The sequence below is a fragment of the Zeugodacus cucurbitae genome, chromosome 5 (assembly GCF_028554725.1).
Source record: "Zeugodacus cucurbitae isolate PBARC_wt_2022May chromosome 5, idZeuCucr1.2, whole genome shotgun sequence".
NCBI classification, from domain to species: Eukaryota; Metazoa; Arthropoda; class Insecta; order Diptera; family Tephritidae; genus Zeugodacus; species Zeugodacus cucurbitae.
Window position 1 is genome coordinate 34,749,323 of NC_071670.1, and position 20,746 is coordinate 34,770,068.

The following is a 20,746-nucleotide window of genomic DNA, read 5'->3' on the forward strand; positions in this document are numbered from 1 at the left end:
GCTGCCTACAGTTTATATCGTTTATTTGCTGGCTGTTGCTTGCTGTGCGCCTAATCGTTGTGGACACATACTTTTTCAGTTTGGTTTGCTATATTTATGACTTAACTTTAACGTTCTTCCTGTTTGATAACGGTTTCATTCATAAAATTATTATTCTATTGCATAAGTATGTGCTCTAGTTGTTGTTGTTGCAATTTACCCTGCATTTTCACTCTAGTGTGACAAACAAAGCTACAAACGTGTGGCACCTGCAAACCATAAATACTTTTTAAAAGTATTTAATATCGCTGCTATTTTATGGCTACTGCATTTCTTGTTGTTGGCTTTTTATTGTCGCACTTATCGATTTATCGCGCATTTTGCCAAATCATACTCACACGACGTATTTGTCTTACCACAAAAATAGGTTTTTGTTCTACATTTTGCGCGATCAAAACAAACAGCAGAGAATGCCAATTGTATCTAGCAAGTGTTATAAATAACACATAGTGAAAATGAAAATAAAAATGCAGCAACAAAAAATACTATAAGCCATACAAACATACGCGCGAAGCATGCTGAAAAGGAAAACTAGCCGAAATAATTGCATTTCTTGAATTTGGTTTGAGCAAGCGTGTCAGTCAGCCGGGACAGCACACTGAGTGGTGAGGCCTGTGTTAAATACCTATGTAGTTGGTTAGTTGGCTGACCAATTAGTGGCGGTGTTCGGTTGGCAGTTCTCGCTGGTTTTTTGTTTATTACAAAAACAAAAATGAACAGCTGTTAATATACTGCAACTATTTATGGCATTTCTATCTATTTATAATGACTATAAACTGCGAACTCATCGATTTGCTGAAAAGTGCATTCATTTTGTCAAGTAATTCACAATTCGTATAATTATCGAATACATATATAGTATATACTGTTGTATATACATAGGTATGTTTGTATTTTGCCGGTTTGTTGATTGATGGCGATTATTAAATGACGATTTGATTACCGTTTCCCAGTTTGGCACATAGTAACTGGTTTGTGGCGCCACTTAAATATAGTATGGCTGATATGTTGTGCTCACTTCCCGCCTCTGAAACTAATCGCTTTTACGGAATTTCATGATAGTTTGGGTTTTTTACTACTCAACTTTATCGCGAAGTTGAGATAGTGATACAACCCAGCAGGTAAAAATTTAAAAATCTCAAGTTTATGATCATAAAAATATTTTAGTACATTTTTTATAAAATATTTCATATTTTAATACTTAAAAAAATCACGCACTTTACTTTTTTACTCCTGGGTTGCTTGCCGCCTTTGAAAGCTTGCCATTTACCTAGTGGCAATTTTATGGTTTTATCTACTCTATATAGTATATGTCTGATCGTGATTGCAATAATTACCAAGTCACACTTTTTCAACACACCTTCGTAAGTAATTAAATGTACGTAGCGCTTTACGTAATAAACACAACAGGGGGTTTTATTTTAGACTCGCTTATTTATTTCGTGGAATTGCATAGCTGATTCGCGCTAAACGCTGCTTCTTTCTAATGTTTGAATAACACTACAGTAAATATACTCACATATTTGAGATAATAAAGAAACCATGTGATATTTAATTGCAGGAAGAATGTGAATAGATTACGTTAATTTTTAATTTAGAAATAAAATTTTTGTCTAAACTTGTAAGAGCTTTTTGTGAAAGCTCGACGTATATTGAATGTGAAAGCTCCGCGTATTTTGTATAAAATACTCCGTTTAGTTTTCATGTAAAAGCTTTTTGCTTTGGATATGTGAAAGCTTTCGATTAAAGCTCTACGTAAAGCCCTTACAGTTATACACACATTTCATTCTTAAATAAATAAATAAAAAAATAAACGATTTGTGAAAGCTCAGAATATTTTGTATGTGAAAGCTCACCAAATATTGACATTAAACTTATATTTCCCTTTTCTCCTTCCAGCTCACTTACTTGCTTTACAAATCGTAAGTCAACATTTTCTACCTCCAAAGTGTATTCGACAAGCAGTACAATTCTACCGCAACGAGTAATCGTACAAGAAAATTTCGACACCATTTTTGATTTTGACCCATTTGAAAACGACTCAAAAATGGCCAAAACTTGCATCCCATTTGGTTCCTCACCCATTTTGGGTAGCATCTACCTGGGCGATCACTCCGAGGACTACTCCATCATACGCCCCGATCCCTGTGAATTATTCGAGGATCTACTACCCGATTGGGGTCATTCCATTTATGGTGACATACAAAAAATGGACAATGGCAATGATTTGCCCATCAGCGGTACACCCGACTACAGTTCGTACAAGAACGAAATACGCAATGGCGATTGCATGTGGTCCGGACAATCACAGACCGAGTTGAGCACATCGGCCACATCGACCGGCAGTGACTTGGCTGTGAGACGCGCTGTACCATTGTCGGCCGTCACCGCCAAGCCCGCACAATTGCCACCAGCACCAACTGTTGTTGTAGCCAACAATAATAAACACAAAATGCAGACCGCTCAAAAGCCAACACAACAACAGCAATATGTTGAGGTGAAGCGGGAAATCAAAATGGAACCGAGCGATGATTATGAGAAACAATTGCAACAACATAGTATACCAAATGTACGCAATGCCACAACAGCACAACAACAACAGTCGTCCACACAAAGTATGCAACATATACCGCCTGGTACGTCGCTGCTGCGTAAATCCAATGTTCCGCAACAACAGCAGCAACAACAACAACAACAGCGCAAATTGCAGAAACACCAACAATTGCAACATAAGCTCTCCACATTACATTTGTCGGGCAGCAGCACCACCACCAACAACAACAATAAATTGAACAACACCAACAGCGGTGTTGTAACATCATTCGACACCATGGCCTATGAGCTGCCGGAGACCCCACCATCTTTGGATGACGAAGCCACCGATTTCAAACAGACCAACATCGATTTGCGCGCCTGCATGATGGGCAGCAATAATATATCCTTGAATGCTGGCATCATCGATAACATAAGCAAAGAACTGCAGGACACGAGTAAGGATAAAATCAATACACGTCTCACCTCCGATCATCCCGACTTACATGAAGTGCTCGATATTATAAGGCGTGATGAGCATAAATCCGTTATGTACTCGAGTAAAATGGCCATCTCTTCCGATTGTGAATCGGATGAGGATGAGGAGAGCACCGCCAATTCCGGTTATGGTTCGGCGTCGTCAATACTGGACGGCGAACTGTCATACGGACGCACATCGCCGGTACCCAGTCAAGCATCCAGCCAAACGAGTATGAGTCTACACACCACACAAGCACACTGTCACAGCGATCACAGCTATACGCGCTGCAAGGAAGGCATGGACGATTTGTCGAGTTCGGCGTTTACACCCTCCGATTCCGGTAAGTTCACCTACTATTATTTATTATTAGTTAAGTGGAATTGTAGACTCAATTAGTTAGGTAGTGAGGGAAAGAAACTAACAAGTTGAAGAGCTTTTGCTGTCAGCTGAACTATCATACTGTATGTAAACAGTGCTGTGGCACTATTTCACCACATTTTGAAATGACGTTGTAGCTGATAATCTGATATTTCACAACCCGTACTATATATATATATATTTAGTATATAATTTTTATTATTGTTATTGTTGTTGTTGTTTTTTTTTTGCATTTTTCGCTCAGTCATTTAACAGTTTTTTGAACTCGCCAAAGTAGTTCACACTGCACTGCCGCTATTGCAGCCAACAGCGATTTCATTTCCACGCTACTCAAGTTTTGCACTTCCGCGCTCAAGTGTGTCTACACACACACACACACATTCATACATAAATATAAATGCGCGTGTGTGTGAGCTAAACTATCAGTTCGAAACAATCAGCTTACCGCCGCCCACTCTGTGCCGCCCATTTACTAGCAAGTGACGACAGCAATTGCCACTTGGCAGTTGGTCGGTAGTCGAGAAAGTTGGCGCCACAGCACGTTGCATCAGCGTACATACATACATACATATATGTAACGGGAAAAAATCAATACGAAAATACTATTAAAATGTTGGCCAACTGGTGGAGGCAATGGCTTGCGCCACAAGGCCGATCATGCGACTACGGTGTCTATGGATTTAAATATATATATATATATATATACATATATTTTTTAAACAATAAACTGCAATTTATATGCTTCCAAACAATTCATAATTTTCTTGCGATTTGTTGTTTCGCATTTTATGGGCTTCCTTTTTTACTGCCTATATATTTTTGTGGGTGCAACATTTTACTCGAGGCACAGTAGCCGCTTTAATTTTTTATTTATTTATGTATTTTGTCATATATAGCTTCGTTATCATTAACAACATTTTTTTTAATTATTGCAAATTATTTTTTCCATATTGTTATTATTGTTTTGTCTGTTATGCTTTTGTTTCGAGAATTTTCCTTATTTGGCTCTAAATGAAAGTACTATATACATACCTATAAAGTCGCTGTGTTGTGCTCTCTTGCCTATAGCACTATTATGTATGCTCTTTGAATACTTTTCACTACTGGGTGTGTTCACTTGGCGCGCAAATGGCGCTTGCGTAGTGCTCGGGCGCGTGAGATAAGTACATACTCAAACATATATTTTCGGTTGTAGAAATTTCGGCGTTTACTCTGTTATGCCATAGTGATGAGTAACATCATATTATATTATGTATATGTGCAAAATTATTTTGCCGGTTGCAAGAAAAATAAAATAATAATAAAAAAAGCGCTCACAGTGGCAACACCCTTTTTAGCTTGCTGAACTGAAATTATTAAAGAATAAAACCTTTATGTCACTTCTTCTCAACTTTTAAACATAAATTTCCAGTTTTATCATAATTACACTCTCTCAAATGCTTGCCTTTAATCACGTGTGCACCCTCTGGGCTGGGAGGGGGAGCATTTACGCGACACGCCAGCCTAACTTAACCAGCGCCAGCAGCTTAAACGACAACACTTGAGGCGTTGCAAGCACTACGAGCTGACCATTTACCATGACGACTGCCATGAACTGATAGTGGTCGCTAGTAGACCCCCTCCCACCTCAGCTACGCCTGTCTGTGATTCTTTCTTTCTAAGCAATGTCTTTTTTCTTTCATTCTATTCGCTATCTAGCCGTACGTAGTAAATCCGTAATGTACCCACTTGAAATGCGCTGCCATTATGTTGCCAGTCTGGGGCGCATACAAATTGCAGCTTTGTGTAGTGGCATTAGACAGCCAGCTGTAGGAAGTAGGTAATGTTGCAAATAGTGGCGGTTAGCATGTTGCAAGCAGGTGTATGTGTGTGTGTATTTGCTTGGCGGCAGACGTGCCAAGTGCATTGCACTTGCTAACTGACTGACTGACTGCCTGCCTGCCTGCCGCCTGAGGCGCATCGTTTGACTGCACCTGTATGTGCGGCGTATGACGCCTCAGCGTTTCTGTGTAAAATGTTGCATGCAACACGAGTGGCGACTAGCGAAATTATGCGCACTTAATTTTTAATTTTTTTTGGTATAACTAGTAAATTATACAATTAATGAAATTATGTAATATTTAAATTAATTTTTTACAACAACAACAACAACAATAAAATATTGATTTACAAGAACCTTACTTCCATATACACAAAAGTCTCCACTCAAATTGATTTTTATGATCAACCTACATCAATATATTCTTAAGTATGTAACTCACACCCGCTTGTAGTCGCGCGCCCAGGTGCGGGCAAAATGAAAATTGCGCGCATTTACTTGCTTATCAGATACACTCACTCACAAAAGCACAGGCATTGCGACATACATACACTGGCAAGAGAGCGCGCGCGTGTGCAGGCGCAACACACAGGCAACTGTATTTACGATGAGTATTTGTATGCAAAACGCCAGTGCAGAGTCTGTCTGTCTATCTGCACGCGTTATCATTTTAACGGCGGCGCTGGCGTTGGCGTTAACGTACGTAGCGTTGGCGACTACGCCTACATTGTACACACTGCACAGGCAACAGTCAACAACAAAAAAGTCTATGTGAAATTCGAACATCGTGTGCATTCGTTTGGTACATGCGCACTATCGGCTGGCGCGCGGCACCATTACTCCCCCACGGCGGTGTAGTAGTACACAACACAAACGCGCTCCCACATCGGCGAGGCGAAGCTCATTCGCATAAACGATTGCAATTTGGCGCAGTATCTACCACGCGGCGGCAGCGGTGTCTACCACTACGGCGGAAGCTGTGTGACTGTTGGCTTTGCGCGCGTAGACTTTTTGCATATGCATTTGTAAACACACACGCTATGTGAGTGTGTATGTATGCAGTAGCTAGTAGTAGTGCTTGTAATAGTTGGCGCTCACTCACTGCAAAGTCGTTGATGGGGTGTTGTCGCAACGACGCGCCCAAGGCACGTACTGAAATTGGCGCGAAAAATCATTCACAGAATTTGCAAACGTAAAACTTGAAATGTTTATTTGTGGCATGTGTGTGTGAGTGTATGCGCATAGTAGTATGTAGTATGCGCTGCGGCATAGTGCGACGCAAACACACACAAGCGCGCGCGTCTGCTATGAGTGCATGTACAAAACGGGTAATTTCGCGTAGTCTGTTGTGGGTTATATAGTAGAGCTGTGCTAAATGAATGGCATATCGGGCTTTTTACACGCTTATACGCAGACTTTTTATTTTATTTCTATTTTTAATTAGTTGCATTTATTTTGCGCGCATTGCGCTTATATACATACATACATACATACATACATGAGTATAGCGCCGCCGCCGCGCTCTGTTGCTAGGCACCGCATTTTATGCTGACCGCGGCGTTGTATAAACGAATTAAAGAAAAAGCAAGCAATAAAAATACAAGAAACGCGTAGCATAAAACCGAAAAACGCGCAATAAAGCGTACAAAACGCATGCAAGCAATAAAAACATGTATATACACATGTTTCTATACATTTTTTATAGCAGTCACAGCAGCGCGTTGGCGTTATGCTTCCTACTGCAGCGGCGCTCAGCAAAAATGGTATGGCTGGGTCTGCTGATGACGATCTCATTGATTAAGTTGGCGATTTCCGCCAAAAAAACAAAAAAAAAGTTGGAAATAAACCAAATAAAGCAAATTGTATACATACATACACATAGAAATTCGTATGTGGAGCACTCAATTGACGGTTGTGCGCTGTGCGTTGTGCTAATTAGCGCGACCGCATATACGCCCCACATATCGCACCGCATATCAAATAAACACACATGCACATACACAGAAAACATTGAGAACATTTGTAAATTTGTACAATTTGCACATTTGCCCATTCACACACAACGGCTGAGATTCGGCGCGCACAAGAAGCAGAAAAAAAAACATGTGTGTGTATCGGCTTCATTTATTAATGTTAATTATGGGAATTTTTCACTGTTCAACTGCGCGCTTCTTATGTCTGTCTGCCTTCTGACTCAGAGATGCTCCAAGTCGAATTCGTCGAAAAAGTGATAAAAATGCCAAAACGAGCATGAACAGGGGGCGGCGGTGTGGGCTTATAGTCTATATAAACACACACGAGTAAATATGTCCGCATGAATTTTATGTGAAATTCAATCTTTTTGCGGATGCTGTTTTGTGGGTGTATTTTCGCTGTGTGCCATGCTGATTTCTGCTGATTTTAAACTCGTCTGATATTCAAATTATATTTTAGTATTTCGGCTAATATTTGGCAAAAATTTGCGATTTTTTTTTCGTTTGTTTAAAAGTGAGACTGGTATATTGGCGTTTTAATTTATCTATTTCGTAATTCATTGAAAATCGCATACAGCTTAATTACTTAATTTAGCAGAATAATAAAATCAGTGTTTTATTAAATTTGACTTGTTTGTGATTTTATATCTTGCAAAATTAATTAAAAATATTCTAGTTGTTTTAAGTCATATTTAAAATTTAAAGTAGGCTAAAAAAATTGCATGACATAACATAAGAAAGCTTCATTTTATATCATGATACTTTTATGTCAGACATTTGTGCGATAGCTGAATAATCGTATGACTCAAACTGTTAGAAATAACTAAAGTGACTTAATGAAAAGTCAGTTATACGTGGCATTTGTAATTAACACATATCAAGTGTTTTCAAACGTGCGATTTTGTGCCGACAATGATTCATTTGGCGTTAATTGCTGATATTTTATAACGACAGGTACAACTCTAACTACTAAGCGGCCATATTTACGAGATTAAAGTGACAAAATGTTGCTGAAATAAAAGAAAATAATTATATATTTTAAGTGATTTCAAAAAGTCTAATTTTTTTTTTAATATTTATACTATCAAATATTTTTTTTTTTTTTCAAAAGTATAAAAGTATACACCGTTATCTTCATGTCTTTGTACATATATGTATGTATGTGCTAGTTATCATTTGATTTACAGTTTGTTAGCCATCTGCCTGCCCGGCGCCATACGCTTATCATGCGAAAAGTCTCTTGAGAACTCAAGTGCGCCCTGGCCGCTTTCAGCAGTTAGCTGGCTGCTCTGATATGCGGGCCTGGCAATAGCTTGCTAGTACTAAATAAAAACACATATTCCAAAGTTTAAAAATAATAAAAATAAAAAAAAATAATTTAATGTTTTTGCTGTTGTTTGTTTTTTGCTTCTCCTTTAATAAAGATTTTTCTAATTACAATTGCGCACTTGACTTTATTAGCGCCAGCGCCGAGCGAAATATTTTTTGTGCGCTCGTAATAGCTGTGCACGAACTTTGTACTAAATGCAAAGCACAACGGTTAACGCTGCAGTAAATGAAAAAAAATTAAAAAAAAAAATTAAACAAAAAATTAAAAAATAAATAAATGTAATAGTTTGAAACAAACGCTTGTCATAAGCGTTGCGTTGCGTGCTCATTTACGCACGTGTATCGCCGCGCTAAATATAAATGCAGCTTATTTGTTTAAGAAACAAAGCTTATTAAATTAATCATGAGTATTCAAATGTTGTTGTTGTAAGCAGATTTGCGTCCAGTCGCCCCAAATACCTGTGAAACCGCCAAATAAGCGCTGACTTTTACTTTTCTTACTACATTTTGTGGGAGCGGAAAAGTGTCTGTATGTATTTTATTTGCTTCCCCGCAACTATATTTCCACAGCCATTCTAACTATTTTCGTTAGTACACACACTCTCACATACATATCTATTAGTTATTTATTGTGTGTATTCATTTCGCTGGCGTGTGTTTGTGCGTGTGTTTGTGCGTGTGTGTGACAATTTTGTGATGGTAATGAACTCGTACAAGGTCAGCACGCAAAAGGCGTGGCAATTAACATATGCACGCTCACGTTTAGGCACACGCATAATGACAACAATAGCAACAACAACAACAACAGCAAAACAAATAAATAATATTAACATTTAGCAGCGGTTGAAGAGCACCATACTTGCGTAGTATGCTGCTAGAACGCAAAAGAAAAATTAAAACAAAAACAACAACAATAATAATAACAAAGCGCAAAGTGTTGATTAAATGAAAAGTATCGTTTGTAATGTTTGTAAGTAGCCGCAATTAATTATGAATGCTATGAACTAGCATTGAAAGCATTTTTAATTGTAATCGAACCGGGTTGAAGGTGAAAAGAAATATGCGTTTAAATAGTGGGAAGTACAGGAGAACGCCTTAAAGTTGGCTTTTATTACATTAGCTGCAATTGCTAGTTGGCAGGCAGGTGGGAACAATAAAAAATAATTGATTAAATAAAAAATATTTAAAAATAAATAATATTTATATAAATAAAAATTAAAAGCTAATATAATAATAATTAAAATAAATAATAAAAAAAAAAAAACAAAAAAAAATTAACAATAAAAAAATGAAATAAAAAAATATATAAAAAATGAAATAAATAAAAATATATAAAAAATGAAATAAATAAAAATATATAAAAAAATTGAATAAAATTAAATATAACTAAAAATATATATGAAAATTAAAAATAATAAGCTAGGAAATTATAAATATCTGTCACTCCAAATATTTTTGTTATTTATTAATATTATTATTCTTTATTATTATTTTTTTTTATTATTAAAAATTTTTTATTATTATTATTTTTTATTATTTTATTTTTTATTACTATTTTTCTTTTTTATTATTACCCTTTTGTTTTTTTTTAATTCACTTAACATACTTTTACTAGCCACATTCGTCGCTCACACGCAATTGCGTGTGGCATGATGAGCATTAACGGCCACAAAACAAACGCTAATAAAAACATGCAAGAAGGTTAACAACAACAACAACATAAAAGTTAGTTGTTGGTAATAAGCCGTTTTACTGCGGAAATTTCGATTATTTAAATTTTTTTTTTGCCTAGCGGTGACATCGTCAAGCGCATCGTAAAAACTATTTTCAACAAAGCATAAATACAAAAAACATGCATTTCATTTGTGTGCACACGCAAGCGCTTGCATGCCACAAAAAAGCATTAATGAAATTGTTACACTATAAACAATTTATAGTACATTTAATACACACATACACGCACAAGCATAAAACGCCGAAAAAACACGCACGATACTAGAGAGTTGCTTGTTGCAACGCCGCGTTTGCGGTCTAGCAACATTGTTGCAAACGGCGACTTATGTGCGACTTAGTTTACAAATTTATTTGAAATTTCAAAATTTTATACTCATTTTCCCACCTACCATATACTATATATATGTGTCTGATATGTATACACACATAACGCCCAACGTAGTCTCTCCACACACATTTCCGCCGTTCACCGTTCACACGACGCCACCGAATGTATTTTATTTGCACACGTGTAGCAATAAATTTTTACTTCAAGGTCGTGCGATAATAGCAACAGCAGCAATAGTAGCCGCAAAATGCCAGCAAGCCAAGCGTACGCTGTTGTTGATGAAGCGCGGCGCGGCAACAGCAGCAAGTAGCTAGCAACCGGCATTGTGATAGTCACAGCTTTTGCTAGCTAGCTAGCCAGCCAGCCAGCTAGCTGCCCAGCAACATGCGCTTGTCTGGATACTATGCGCGTATACATAATTTCTTGTATATACCGTGTATACATAAATAATTATATATACATACATGCATAAGTAGCTGTATACTTGTATATTTGCTGATAGCGCTTTTGCTTGCGATGGCGTAAATGTCTAGTTTCTCACAGAGCGCCCGCAAAAGCTTTTATTTTGCGGTACATATGTAGCGTCTATTACGTTGCATACTTGGCGTCGCATCCAGCGTCTTTGCCGCGCGTTTGTTTATATCGTTCATATACATATCTCTAAATGTATGTGCGTCAGCAACATTTTATCGCCAGCAGCAGGCGCTCACAGCTTTCAGCAACATTCAGCGCGCGCGTTGCCGCTCAAGTTGCCTGTTGGCATTTACCTGCTTGTATGTGAGAGTGTGTGCGCGCTTACTTCCATGCCAAGTATAGAGATTTCGGCATTTGTATATATATCAGCCCAGGCGCGCGAAAGCTGTTTATTGCGTATAAAACAGCTCATTCTTATTTATATTAAAATGCCTGTCAAGCGGTTACCTCTTTTGCCCACATTCTTGTTGTTTTTTTTATTGTAAATTTTCTCATGTCGCGCGAAACTACTACGCATTGTGATTGCCGCGCTCACCTCAGCGCACTCATCGCATGCTGTTACTCTCGTCATATTTCGTGCGCAGCTCTCATTCGAAACGAAAGCTCACGCTGTGTATACATCTATCTACTCAGATATCAAACGAGTATAAGTAGTGGGTTTACAACTTGATACTCGTACAACTCGTAGTATTTATGCACTAGTTAATGCACTTGTAGTGTCGCGTAGTAGTTTGGAGTGATTTTCAGTCTGTGTTACTAGCCATTCAGCGACTTTTTTTTTCTATTTTGCTGGCGTGGCGAGCATTTCGTTTGGCGCGCTTATCAAGCTCACTGTTATACATATTTAGTTACACAGCTATAAGGTAGATTGTGGAAAATTTTTGAAACGAGTACGTCTTTTGTGTTCTAACGAGTAATGTTGCTTGGCAGTATTGCCTTTCTACTGGGCGCTCTCGAAATTTGCTAGACGCCTGCTGACACACCCAAAAACATACTTATGTGTATATATTAATATATTGCTGAAAGCATATTTCATTTGCGCAACATATTCGAGCCACGCCTGTGCGCGCGCTTTATTTCGCAACATAGCCGGCAAATTGCTATATGTTGCAAGTAGAACAAAATAGTTTTTTTAACAAGTCTACAAAGTGATGCTGTATTAGCTGCTAACATCTGTTTTGTTCTTGTATTGTTATCCTTTGCAACAAAACAGCATGTTGCAGCAACATTTGTATGTAACTATAGCCTTTATTGTTGCTACATTGCCAACTTAATAGTGTCAATGGCTTCATGCTAACAACAACAAATAATATGTGTACAACAACAACAAATTTTCACATTCTTTTTTTCGCTTTTGTTGTTGTAAAATTTTATGTGTCTGGCACAAAGTTGCGAACGCCATTGTTTGTGATTGACTTTTGGTTTGGCGTTTAGTTTTTGTTGCTGTTATTGCCACAGCTTCATCTTCATCTTCATCTTGCATGCTAACTGCGTATTGATTGCTCGCCGCTGTGACCGCAGGATACACACGCCATTATTATGTTTGAAGTCCCAAATGGGTCTCACTCCTGCGGTGTCGGCAGTGGCTTTGCTCGTGTAATCACTGACGTCTACTAACCGCTTGCAGAGGCGGCTTGTTGTAATTTGTTGTAGTGTTTTGGGGTGTTTACAGTCATTATATGTGTACGTTATGTGTGGGTGTGCTAGCAACATTGTTGCGTGTTGACAGTAGACAGTAAGTAGTTAGTCACTGCTGCTAGTTGTCCGGAAATTTAATTAATTTTCTGTGTTGTTTCAATTAAAGCGGTGATGATGTTGCTGAATTTTGTGTTATTGCACATTTTCTAATATATTTCTAATTAATTTGGGCGCAATTTTTGTCTGAAAATTTTAATTATGTTGCCACTTTATATCACTCAAAGCTAGTTTACTACCCTCAACTGTATAAATAAACGTATTTTCGCACATTTTCAAACACTTGAAAATATTTATTATTTTCTTTTAATTTACTTGGGCGCATACCCCACATTATGAGAACGCACATTTTACTGCGACATTTGAGTGCTTTGGCTTTGTTATTGTAGCTGTTATCCATTTGCAGACGCAATTCTGTGCGCCTTACACCCTGATGAAATGGGTGTTTTCTTTTTGCCATTCAGCTACGCTGCTGCCATTTTACTGCAACATAATACATCATTTTTATTGCATGCGTCATTCTATCGTGGCGTATTTGCGCACATTTCAGCAGCATCCTTTGTGTTGTGTGGCGGAGAAGAGCGCTTGGTGTGTGTTGTCTGCCGGGATTGGGTTCGGCGCACTCAATTTTATTTGTCCTCGTAAAATATGGCCAGACTATTGCGTCGTAGTCGTTATGTTACATACTACTATGCATGTGCCGCGAGTACATTATATCCTTGTAGGCAGCGTAAACTGGGTGGAAGAAGGCTTTCAGGCAATAAAAAAATATATATTTTTTTACATTATTTTTGTGGTATTTTTTTTTGCTTCCTAGCTAATTTAATGTCGCTAAATGTCAACATTACATATTTATTTTCTTTATAACTTTTTTTTCCCGACTGCACTCAATTTGCGCAGCATACACTTAGGCGCCACAGCTTTATTATACGTAATTTATGATATTTGAAGCGCTTACAATTGTAATATAAAATATTTTTTTCGCATTTTACATATGAATTAATAGCGCATAACGGCGCTTAGTACAATTTTTTGCGCTTTTAATTTGTGATATCTGCAGCGCGATTAATCATCGTAATGTGTGGCCGCTGTGATTTCGAATGCGCGCCCTTTAAAAGCGCGCGCACACATACAACTGCATTTGTCGCATTTTTGCTTTACTTTCATTTTTTTTGCGCAAAAATTACGCTGTCTTGTCTATAATTGCTGTTATTCATACGCTTAGTAATGTCAGCGCTTGTAAATTTGTGTGTGCGCGTGTGTGCATCTGTATGCGCCTCTCAAATTCCAAGCTCCATTTATTTGTATAAATTCTAATTCCAACATTTATCTTAATAGAAACCAGTTTAATCTGCCTTTTGTTGCTGTGCGCTTTTACGCTTGTCTGTTTGTTTGACTTGCTTGCCTTAGTGAGTCGCCGCGTCGTGGCCAGCGCACACTTGTCGCGCCGCCCTAACCAGTTCTGCGACACGTTTACGCCAACGCCCACACATGCAGCCCCACTCACATTCACACGCATACGACTGTCTGCTGTCTTCTGCATTTGCCGTAAATCAATCGCCGGGCGTATTCAGTGATCTTGTCGCGCCGCACGGCAGTCCGCTAAAGATGATGTAATTTTTTCGTGCTTGTGTCAGCCTACAAGTGATTGAATTGTTATTGTTATTGTTACTGGCTTTTATTACTTTTATTTTTATAATTTTTGATTGTATTGCATTGTGCTGTGTTGTGTTGTCTTTATTTTTCCAGCTGTTTTAAGTGCGCGCTGTGTGTTGTGCCTGTTCTGCGCCGCGCCGCGTCGTGTTTATTGTTTACAATTTGAAGCTTACGAGTATTTTCTTTGTTTACAAACGCGACGCGTCGCACCGCTTATTATTTATATACATATGAAGTATTGTCTGTAGCGCTTTTACTCAATTTCATAATTCATTAGCGCCAATGTTGCGCGCTCTTGCCTTCTTTAATTTAACTAATTTGTATGAGCGCGCAACCGTGTGTGTATGCGCGACGGACACACCCAGCGCGTCTACATAGCGTCTGTAGAGCGCATCGCGTTTTTTATTACCTTTTCGCTTCTTTTTACTTTTGTTATTCTTCTTCATCTTTGTTGCCGCTGCTTGTTAAGTGTTTTGCCCGCAAACTTCCTGCGAAATTTTACACCCTTTGGGCGGTGGCGTTTTTGCATGCTGTGCATACACACAAGCAAATTCAAAATGTTGCGCAAATTTTCCCACGACTTCTTGTCTGTCTGTCACGCACATACATACATATGTGTGCTCTGCGTATTCTTATTTGCACTTCATCCTCAACAGCAGCAACAGGCGCAACATTGGCGGCGCCTCGGCGCACAGACGTCATCTTACTGTCGTCAACATGTGTGTGGGGGAAATTGTTGCTTCCACTTGGGCGTGTGATTTGTAATACTGCAAAATTGCAAAAACAATGCAACCAAAACAACAACCACACTGACATTTGACATATCTGCTAATTTATATGGAATTCGCACTTTTTCACACAGTTGCAATGGCAACGGCAAATTATGAAAATAAGATAAATAACGTACAACAACACAAAATACAACAACAAAGATGCGCAGCGTCTCAGCTTAATCTCAGTGCGCTTGTCTGTCATTCCCACAGTGGCAATTTGCCTTTGCCTGCCGGTTCCAAAGTGCAAGTGCTGAGGTTACAACGCCCGCCACGCCTTGCTCCTCTTTTCCGCTCTTCACGCGCCTTTCGCATGAGTCAATGAGTCTGTCTGTCTGTCTTGCGGTTTTCTGAATGAATGAAATTCGTTTGCGCTTGAATGAAGAAAAATGCAAGTGTTATATCGGTTAAAGCGACTGATGAAGCAGGCAAAGCCAGCCAAAGTGAAAAGAAAAAAAATGAAAATAAAAATTGCAACAACAAGCGCTGTTGCTGCTGCTAATAAGACAAAGCGCAGCAGTAGCAAAATTAATTCAAACGCAAAGAAATGCGGTGTTAATGATCTGCAGGAACAAAAACAAAGCGAAAAACTGACAACCGCAAAGCAGCGCTGCTTGTCTTTTCAATGCTCGCGCCGTCGACCAGCTAACTCATTTGCCGTCAGCATCATCTGGTAATTGTCGCGCCTTGCTCCAGTGCTTTAGTTAGTGCCAAGGCGGCGAGTCCTCCAGTCGTGGGTAATGCGCTAGCGCAGTCAACCAAGCGCGCCATCACCGCCGCCGCTGCCGCACACAGGCTCCATTGAGAGACTCTTACTTTTTCGTTGCTTTGCTGCTTCTGCGGTTTGCTGGTGCAATGACTGCCTGTCTGTCTGCCTGTTGCTGCAACTTTTCACTGTTATATCGCATTCGCGTGTCTCTGTTGCATTGCTATTGTTGCTTTTTTGCTGCAATTACAACTATATTGTTGTTGTAATGTTTTTTTGTATTAATTTTTTGCAACTCATTTAAGCGCTTCCGCAACAGGCAATTGTAATTGTTGCGCGCATTGACTGACTGGCTGCCGCGTTTTTATTTTAGTTTTTGCATTTGCTTTATACTTCAACTGTCTGCGCAGACTCCGTGACTACTCTTGGTGTTAGAATTAGTTCAGCTTCAGCGGCGCAACAACTACGCGAGCTCAACGAGCTGCTAATGCGCCGCAGTTGCATTTCGAAAAATTAATTGCAATTGCAGCCAAGAATGCTGTGATTTCATAAAAATTCGCGAAATTGCAATTTATTTATATTTCTTCTTCCCCAAAGCTGCTGGCGACAACGGCTTTTTGCGCGCCCATTTTGTTGTTTTCATTATTTTCGGCAGCTGCCTTGTGTGCGCCAAGTGTCGTTGATGACACACACACACACACACACATCCATACTCAGCAACAAACGCCAAAGGCGCGACGCGCATTCCCACTCTGCTATTTAATGCATTCAAATTGCACTTACGGCGCATCCGTTGCCGCTTTTCCGCTGATTCTTTTTAATATTCTCTTTTTTATTTTATTTGTATTTCATTAATTTGTTGTTGTTGTTGTTTGCCTTTCTTGCGCACCGGCATATGCAAGACATTTCTGCAAAACGTGCGAAAAATCGCGAATGCAGCGGCTCAGCCGGTTCGCTGGCAACATGTGTCAGCCGACATTGCTGCTGCCGCGCGTCCGGCCGCCGTCGACTGTTTTGCACTGCAATTTGAATGGCATTTGCGTGTGTGTCACATAGGCTCCTGCTACGCGCTGCCGTTTTGTTTGTGTAGCGTATTTCTTTAAATGTTAACCGACACCGGATAAACATGTTGCGCGAGCAAATTTCGCAAACAAAAAAATACAAAAACAACAATGACAACAAAATCAAAGAAAATGTTCAAATTGCATATGTGCAACTAAGCAAAAAAATAAAAGAAAACAAAAATAAAAATAAAAACAACAAAAAACTTGATTGACTGTCTGCCAGAGCCAGTATGAACCGAAAATGTACAGTGTGTGTGTGTGTGTTTATGCAAGGCATTCGGAGGATCGCGGTGAGGAACGCATTTTTCTGCTGCAAAATGACGCCAGTGTCGCATGATTGATGCAATGTGAGCAGTTTTGAGTGGCTTTTGGCAGGCGTAATGGTGTGCAGTTCACGTATGGCAGCACTTGTTATGTACAACTGCTTAGCAATGCAATTTATTATTGCTTTTCAAGAAATATCGACTTTACTTGCAGTGAAAAATTAAATTTTGAAAATTTTAATTTTTTATTTAATTTTTTTTATTTTATTATTATTTTTTATTATGCATTTATGCATTTGTTGAAAAGGTATCATGTATCGCGTACGTGCTTTGGAGGCGAAAAAATTGTATATCAAATTAAAAATTTTAATTTTAATAAATTTTTTTCTGAATATTATTGTAAAAATAGGAATAATAAGTAGTAAGAAGAAAATATAAAATCAATATTTTATAAAAGTCAAAAAATCAATTGCATCGCGCCCTAGTGCTTATGTTTATATTAAACGCGCCAAACTCTGCTCACACCCAAACGCCTTTATTTCAATTCAATTTATTTGCACTTGTGCTGCGTTTGGAAAAATTGCATCATTTTCAAGTTTTCTTGCACAAATTTTACTAGCGTTTTGTTTGACGTCATTTTCTAGTTCTAGACATCGATGTCTGACTCATCGATGTTGTCATATGGCCAAATGGTCACAAGCGCGCCACTAATTTTGCGCGTTCAATTGCAATGTGTAAGATAGTTGTTGTTGTTATTTTTTTTAATTTTCGAAAATAAAAATTCAAAAACATTTTTTTAAATCCCATGAATAAATGTTAAACAATTTTTTTATTTGAAAAAAATTTCCCTTAATCCACTCAAAACCTCACCGACTACCTCAAATGTCACCTAAAATTAGCTATGCACACTACAAACCCAATAAATACAACAGTCATGCTTATTAGTATGCGTATTTCCTGCTATTTCCTGTTTATTATAAATTTCCTAGCTGGCAATGCCAAACAGGTTGACTTTCGATTTCCTTTATTTGCTAGGCAAACAAACGTTTTCTGAAAATTTCTTACTTTTTTCCCTCGACAATTCGACGCACCTTGTTCAATAACGTTGCTCATAATTTCCTTTAACTGTTCACAATTTATTTATGTTTTTTTTTTTCCTTTTTTTTGCTTCAATTATTTGTATTGATTTCCTGCTTTATTGAATTGGCATTTAAATTTCTTTCGCCCACGGCAAACCGAGATTTCACCTTTTGTTTAATCACACATTCATGTCATGCACTGATTTTTATGATCTCTACATTTATTTATATATTTTTTATTCTTGGTTTTGTATTTTTATTTATTTTTTGTTGTTTTTGTTGTTCACTACGATCGCATTGTATCTAGTTTGCTTGCTGTGCCATTCACCTTTGTGTGTCGTGCCGCATATGCTGCTGACTTCTCACCTACTAATGTTGTAGTCTTTTGCGCTGCCAACAACAACAACGTGGACAACAACAATAGTAGCATACCATACATATCAAATGGAAATTAAAATAAATTGAAAACCAAAAACCAAAAAGGCAGCCAACAACACCATTGTGACATACATTTTAAGCATGTATTTTATAGTTGCTTGAAGGTCTTTTTATCCATTATTCAGCATTTTCAGTTGATTTGATACTTTCCCACAACAATTACGCTCCATGTGTGTGTGTGTGTTTATGTGTTTGTTCTTATCGATGCTTGGTGATCAGCAGCGATCTGCCGGCAAACGTTCGTCAATATCGTAGCGTTTGTGCTCACATACATATTAACAAAGGAGTTTGAGTTTTATTCTTCATTTTATTTCTTTTTCTCTTTATTTTAATTTTTTTACTTTTTTAATTTCTTTCTATTAGCTATTTGCTGTTTTATTGCCTTTCTAAAGTCGTAAAGCAGTCAGGGCAACTAGTGTCGTGCGTAATCTGGCATATATCAGCAGCGCCTAAATACACACTAACAGCGCTTTCTTGGAAAATTAAGGAAAAAAACGAAAATATTTTAATTTCCTTTAGCGGCATTTGATTGTGGCATTTTAGACATTTTTTGGCTTACATTTTTTATCAAATAATTTTATATTTAAATTTTTTAATCTTTTTATTTTAATTTCTTTCTTTTTTATTGTTTTAAATTATTTATTTTTTATTGTTTTAAATTATTAATTTTTTTAATTTTTGTAATTAAAATTCTTTAATTTTTTACTTGAAATATTTTAATCTTCTTATTTTATTTTTATTTTTATTGCTTTTAATTTTTTACATATTTTATTATTTGTTTAAATTTTTTAACTTTTTTTTATATATTTATTTTACTTTTTATTTTTTTATTAACATATATATATTTTTTATTACTCTTTATACATTTAAAATATTTTTTATTTCCCCCTCAAACGTGATTTAAAACTATAAAAACGCTTGATCAGCGTTGCAGCTGATTTGCATTTGTTGTTATTACATTTTTATCGTTTCAAAGAAATTTTATTATTTTTTTTTTAATTTAATGTAAAGCAACACATTTTTTATAATTATTTATATTTAATGAAAATCGAAATAAAATCAACACTCATTTACATGAAATATTTTAAATTTTCATTAAAAAAGTGCTTATCATCATCTACTGCATACAAACATAACTCTGATTTCAAACAAAAAACAACAACATTTGTAAAGTGCATTTTGTTGTAGCCAATGTCGGGTCTGTGCAGTCGGCGATAGGTGATGTTGTAGTTCAGGTTCAACGACGTCAGTATGCCGCTTTTGTTATACACACACACATACGAATGCATATACATATAAAAACATAAAATATATAAATATATGTGTCTGCTATCGAGAATAAATTGTCGCACGTTTTCTTCCGCGCTTTCATTGACTCGCTGTTGCAATGCGCCATAATTTCGGCTTGCAAGCAGGAACTAATAATATCTGTATTGCCTGCCTAGCACCTCCACAGCGTCTAGCAGCATTGAAATGTACAGCTTTAATCTTGTTGCTAAACACAGCCGCTCATGCACATATACAAAACCGCTGATACATACCGTTTTATTGCTATTGATCTTGGCTTAATTTTTTGCTCGCAACTTGTCGCGGCTTAGCAACAAGCCTGCTTTTCGCAACAAAAGCGGCAAACAGAAATATGTTTATTTTATTGTTGTATTTGTTTTATTTTTGCTATTGTGTGTGCACACAACAACCGTTGGAAATGGCAATACACGCCCAGACAACGCGACAGCGTGCCAAGCTCCATACTCATCGTAGTACTAGAGGTGTGTAGTAAAGCGAGCGCGCTCGCTTCAGTCGCTTGCATATACACGCGCACTCGGCAACCGGCATCGAAATGTGCTTGCTAAGCTGTAGCAAATCAATGAAGAAACTAGTTTCGCAGTCTCAAGCGATTTTTTTTAAATTTAATTCAACTTCTCTTCGTTGCTATTGTGTCTGCTTGAAGGCTGGAGATATTTTCTCGTGTGCTTTTTTATTTGCGT

General features: G+C 37.7%; 1 protein-coding gene across 2 annotated transcripts in view; it reads left to right on the forward strand.

The window, feature by feature from the left end:
• Nucleotides 1-20,746, forward strand: part of LOC105216414 (myc protein) — a 48,557-nt gene that overhangs the window by 14,374 nt on the left and 13,437 nt on the right. For both annotated transcript variants that reach the window (XM_011190889.3, XM_011190888.3), the window contains exon 2: nt 1,939-3,392. In XM_011190889.3, the coding sequence (XP_011189191.2) occupies nt 2,087-3,392 (1,306 nt within the window). In that variant the 5' untranslated portion in view covers nt 1,939-2,086. The remainder of the gene's footprint in view (nt 1-1,938; nt 3,393-20,746) is intronic.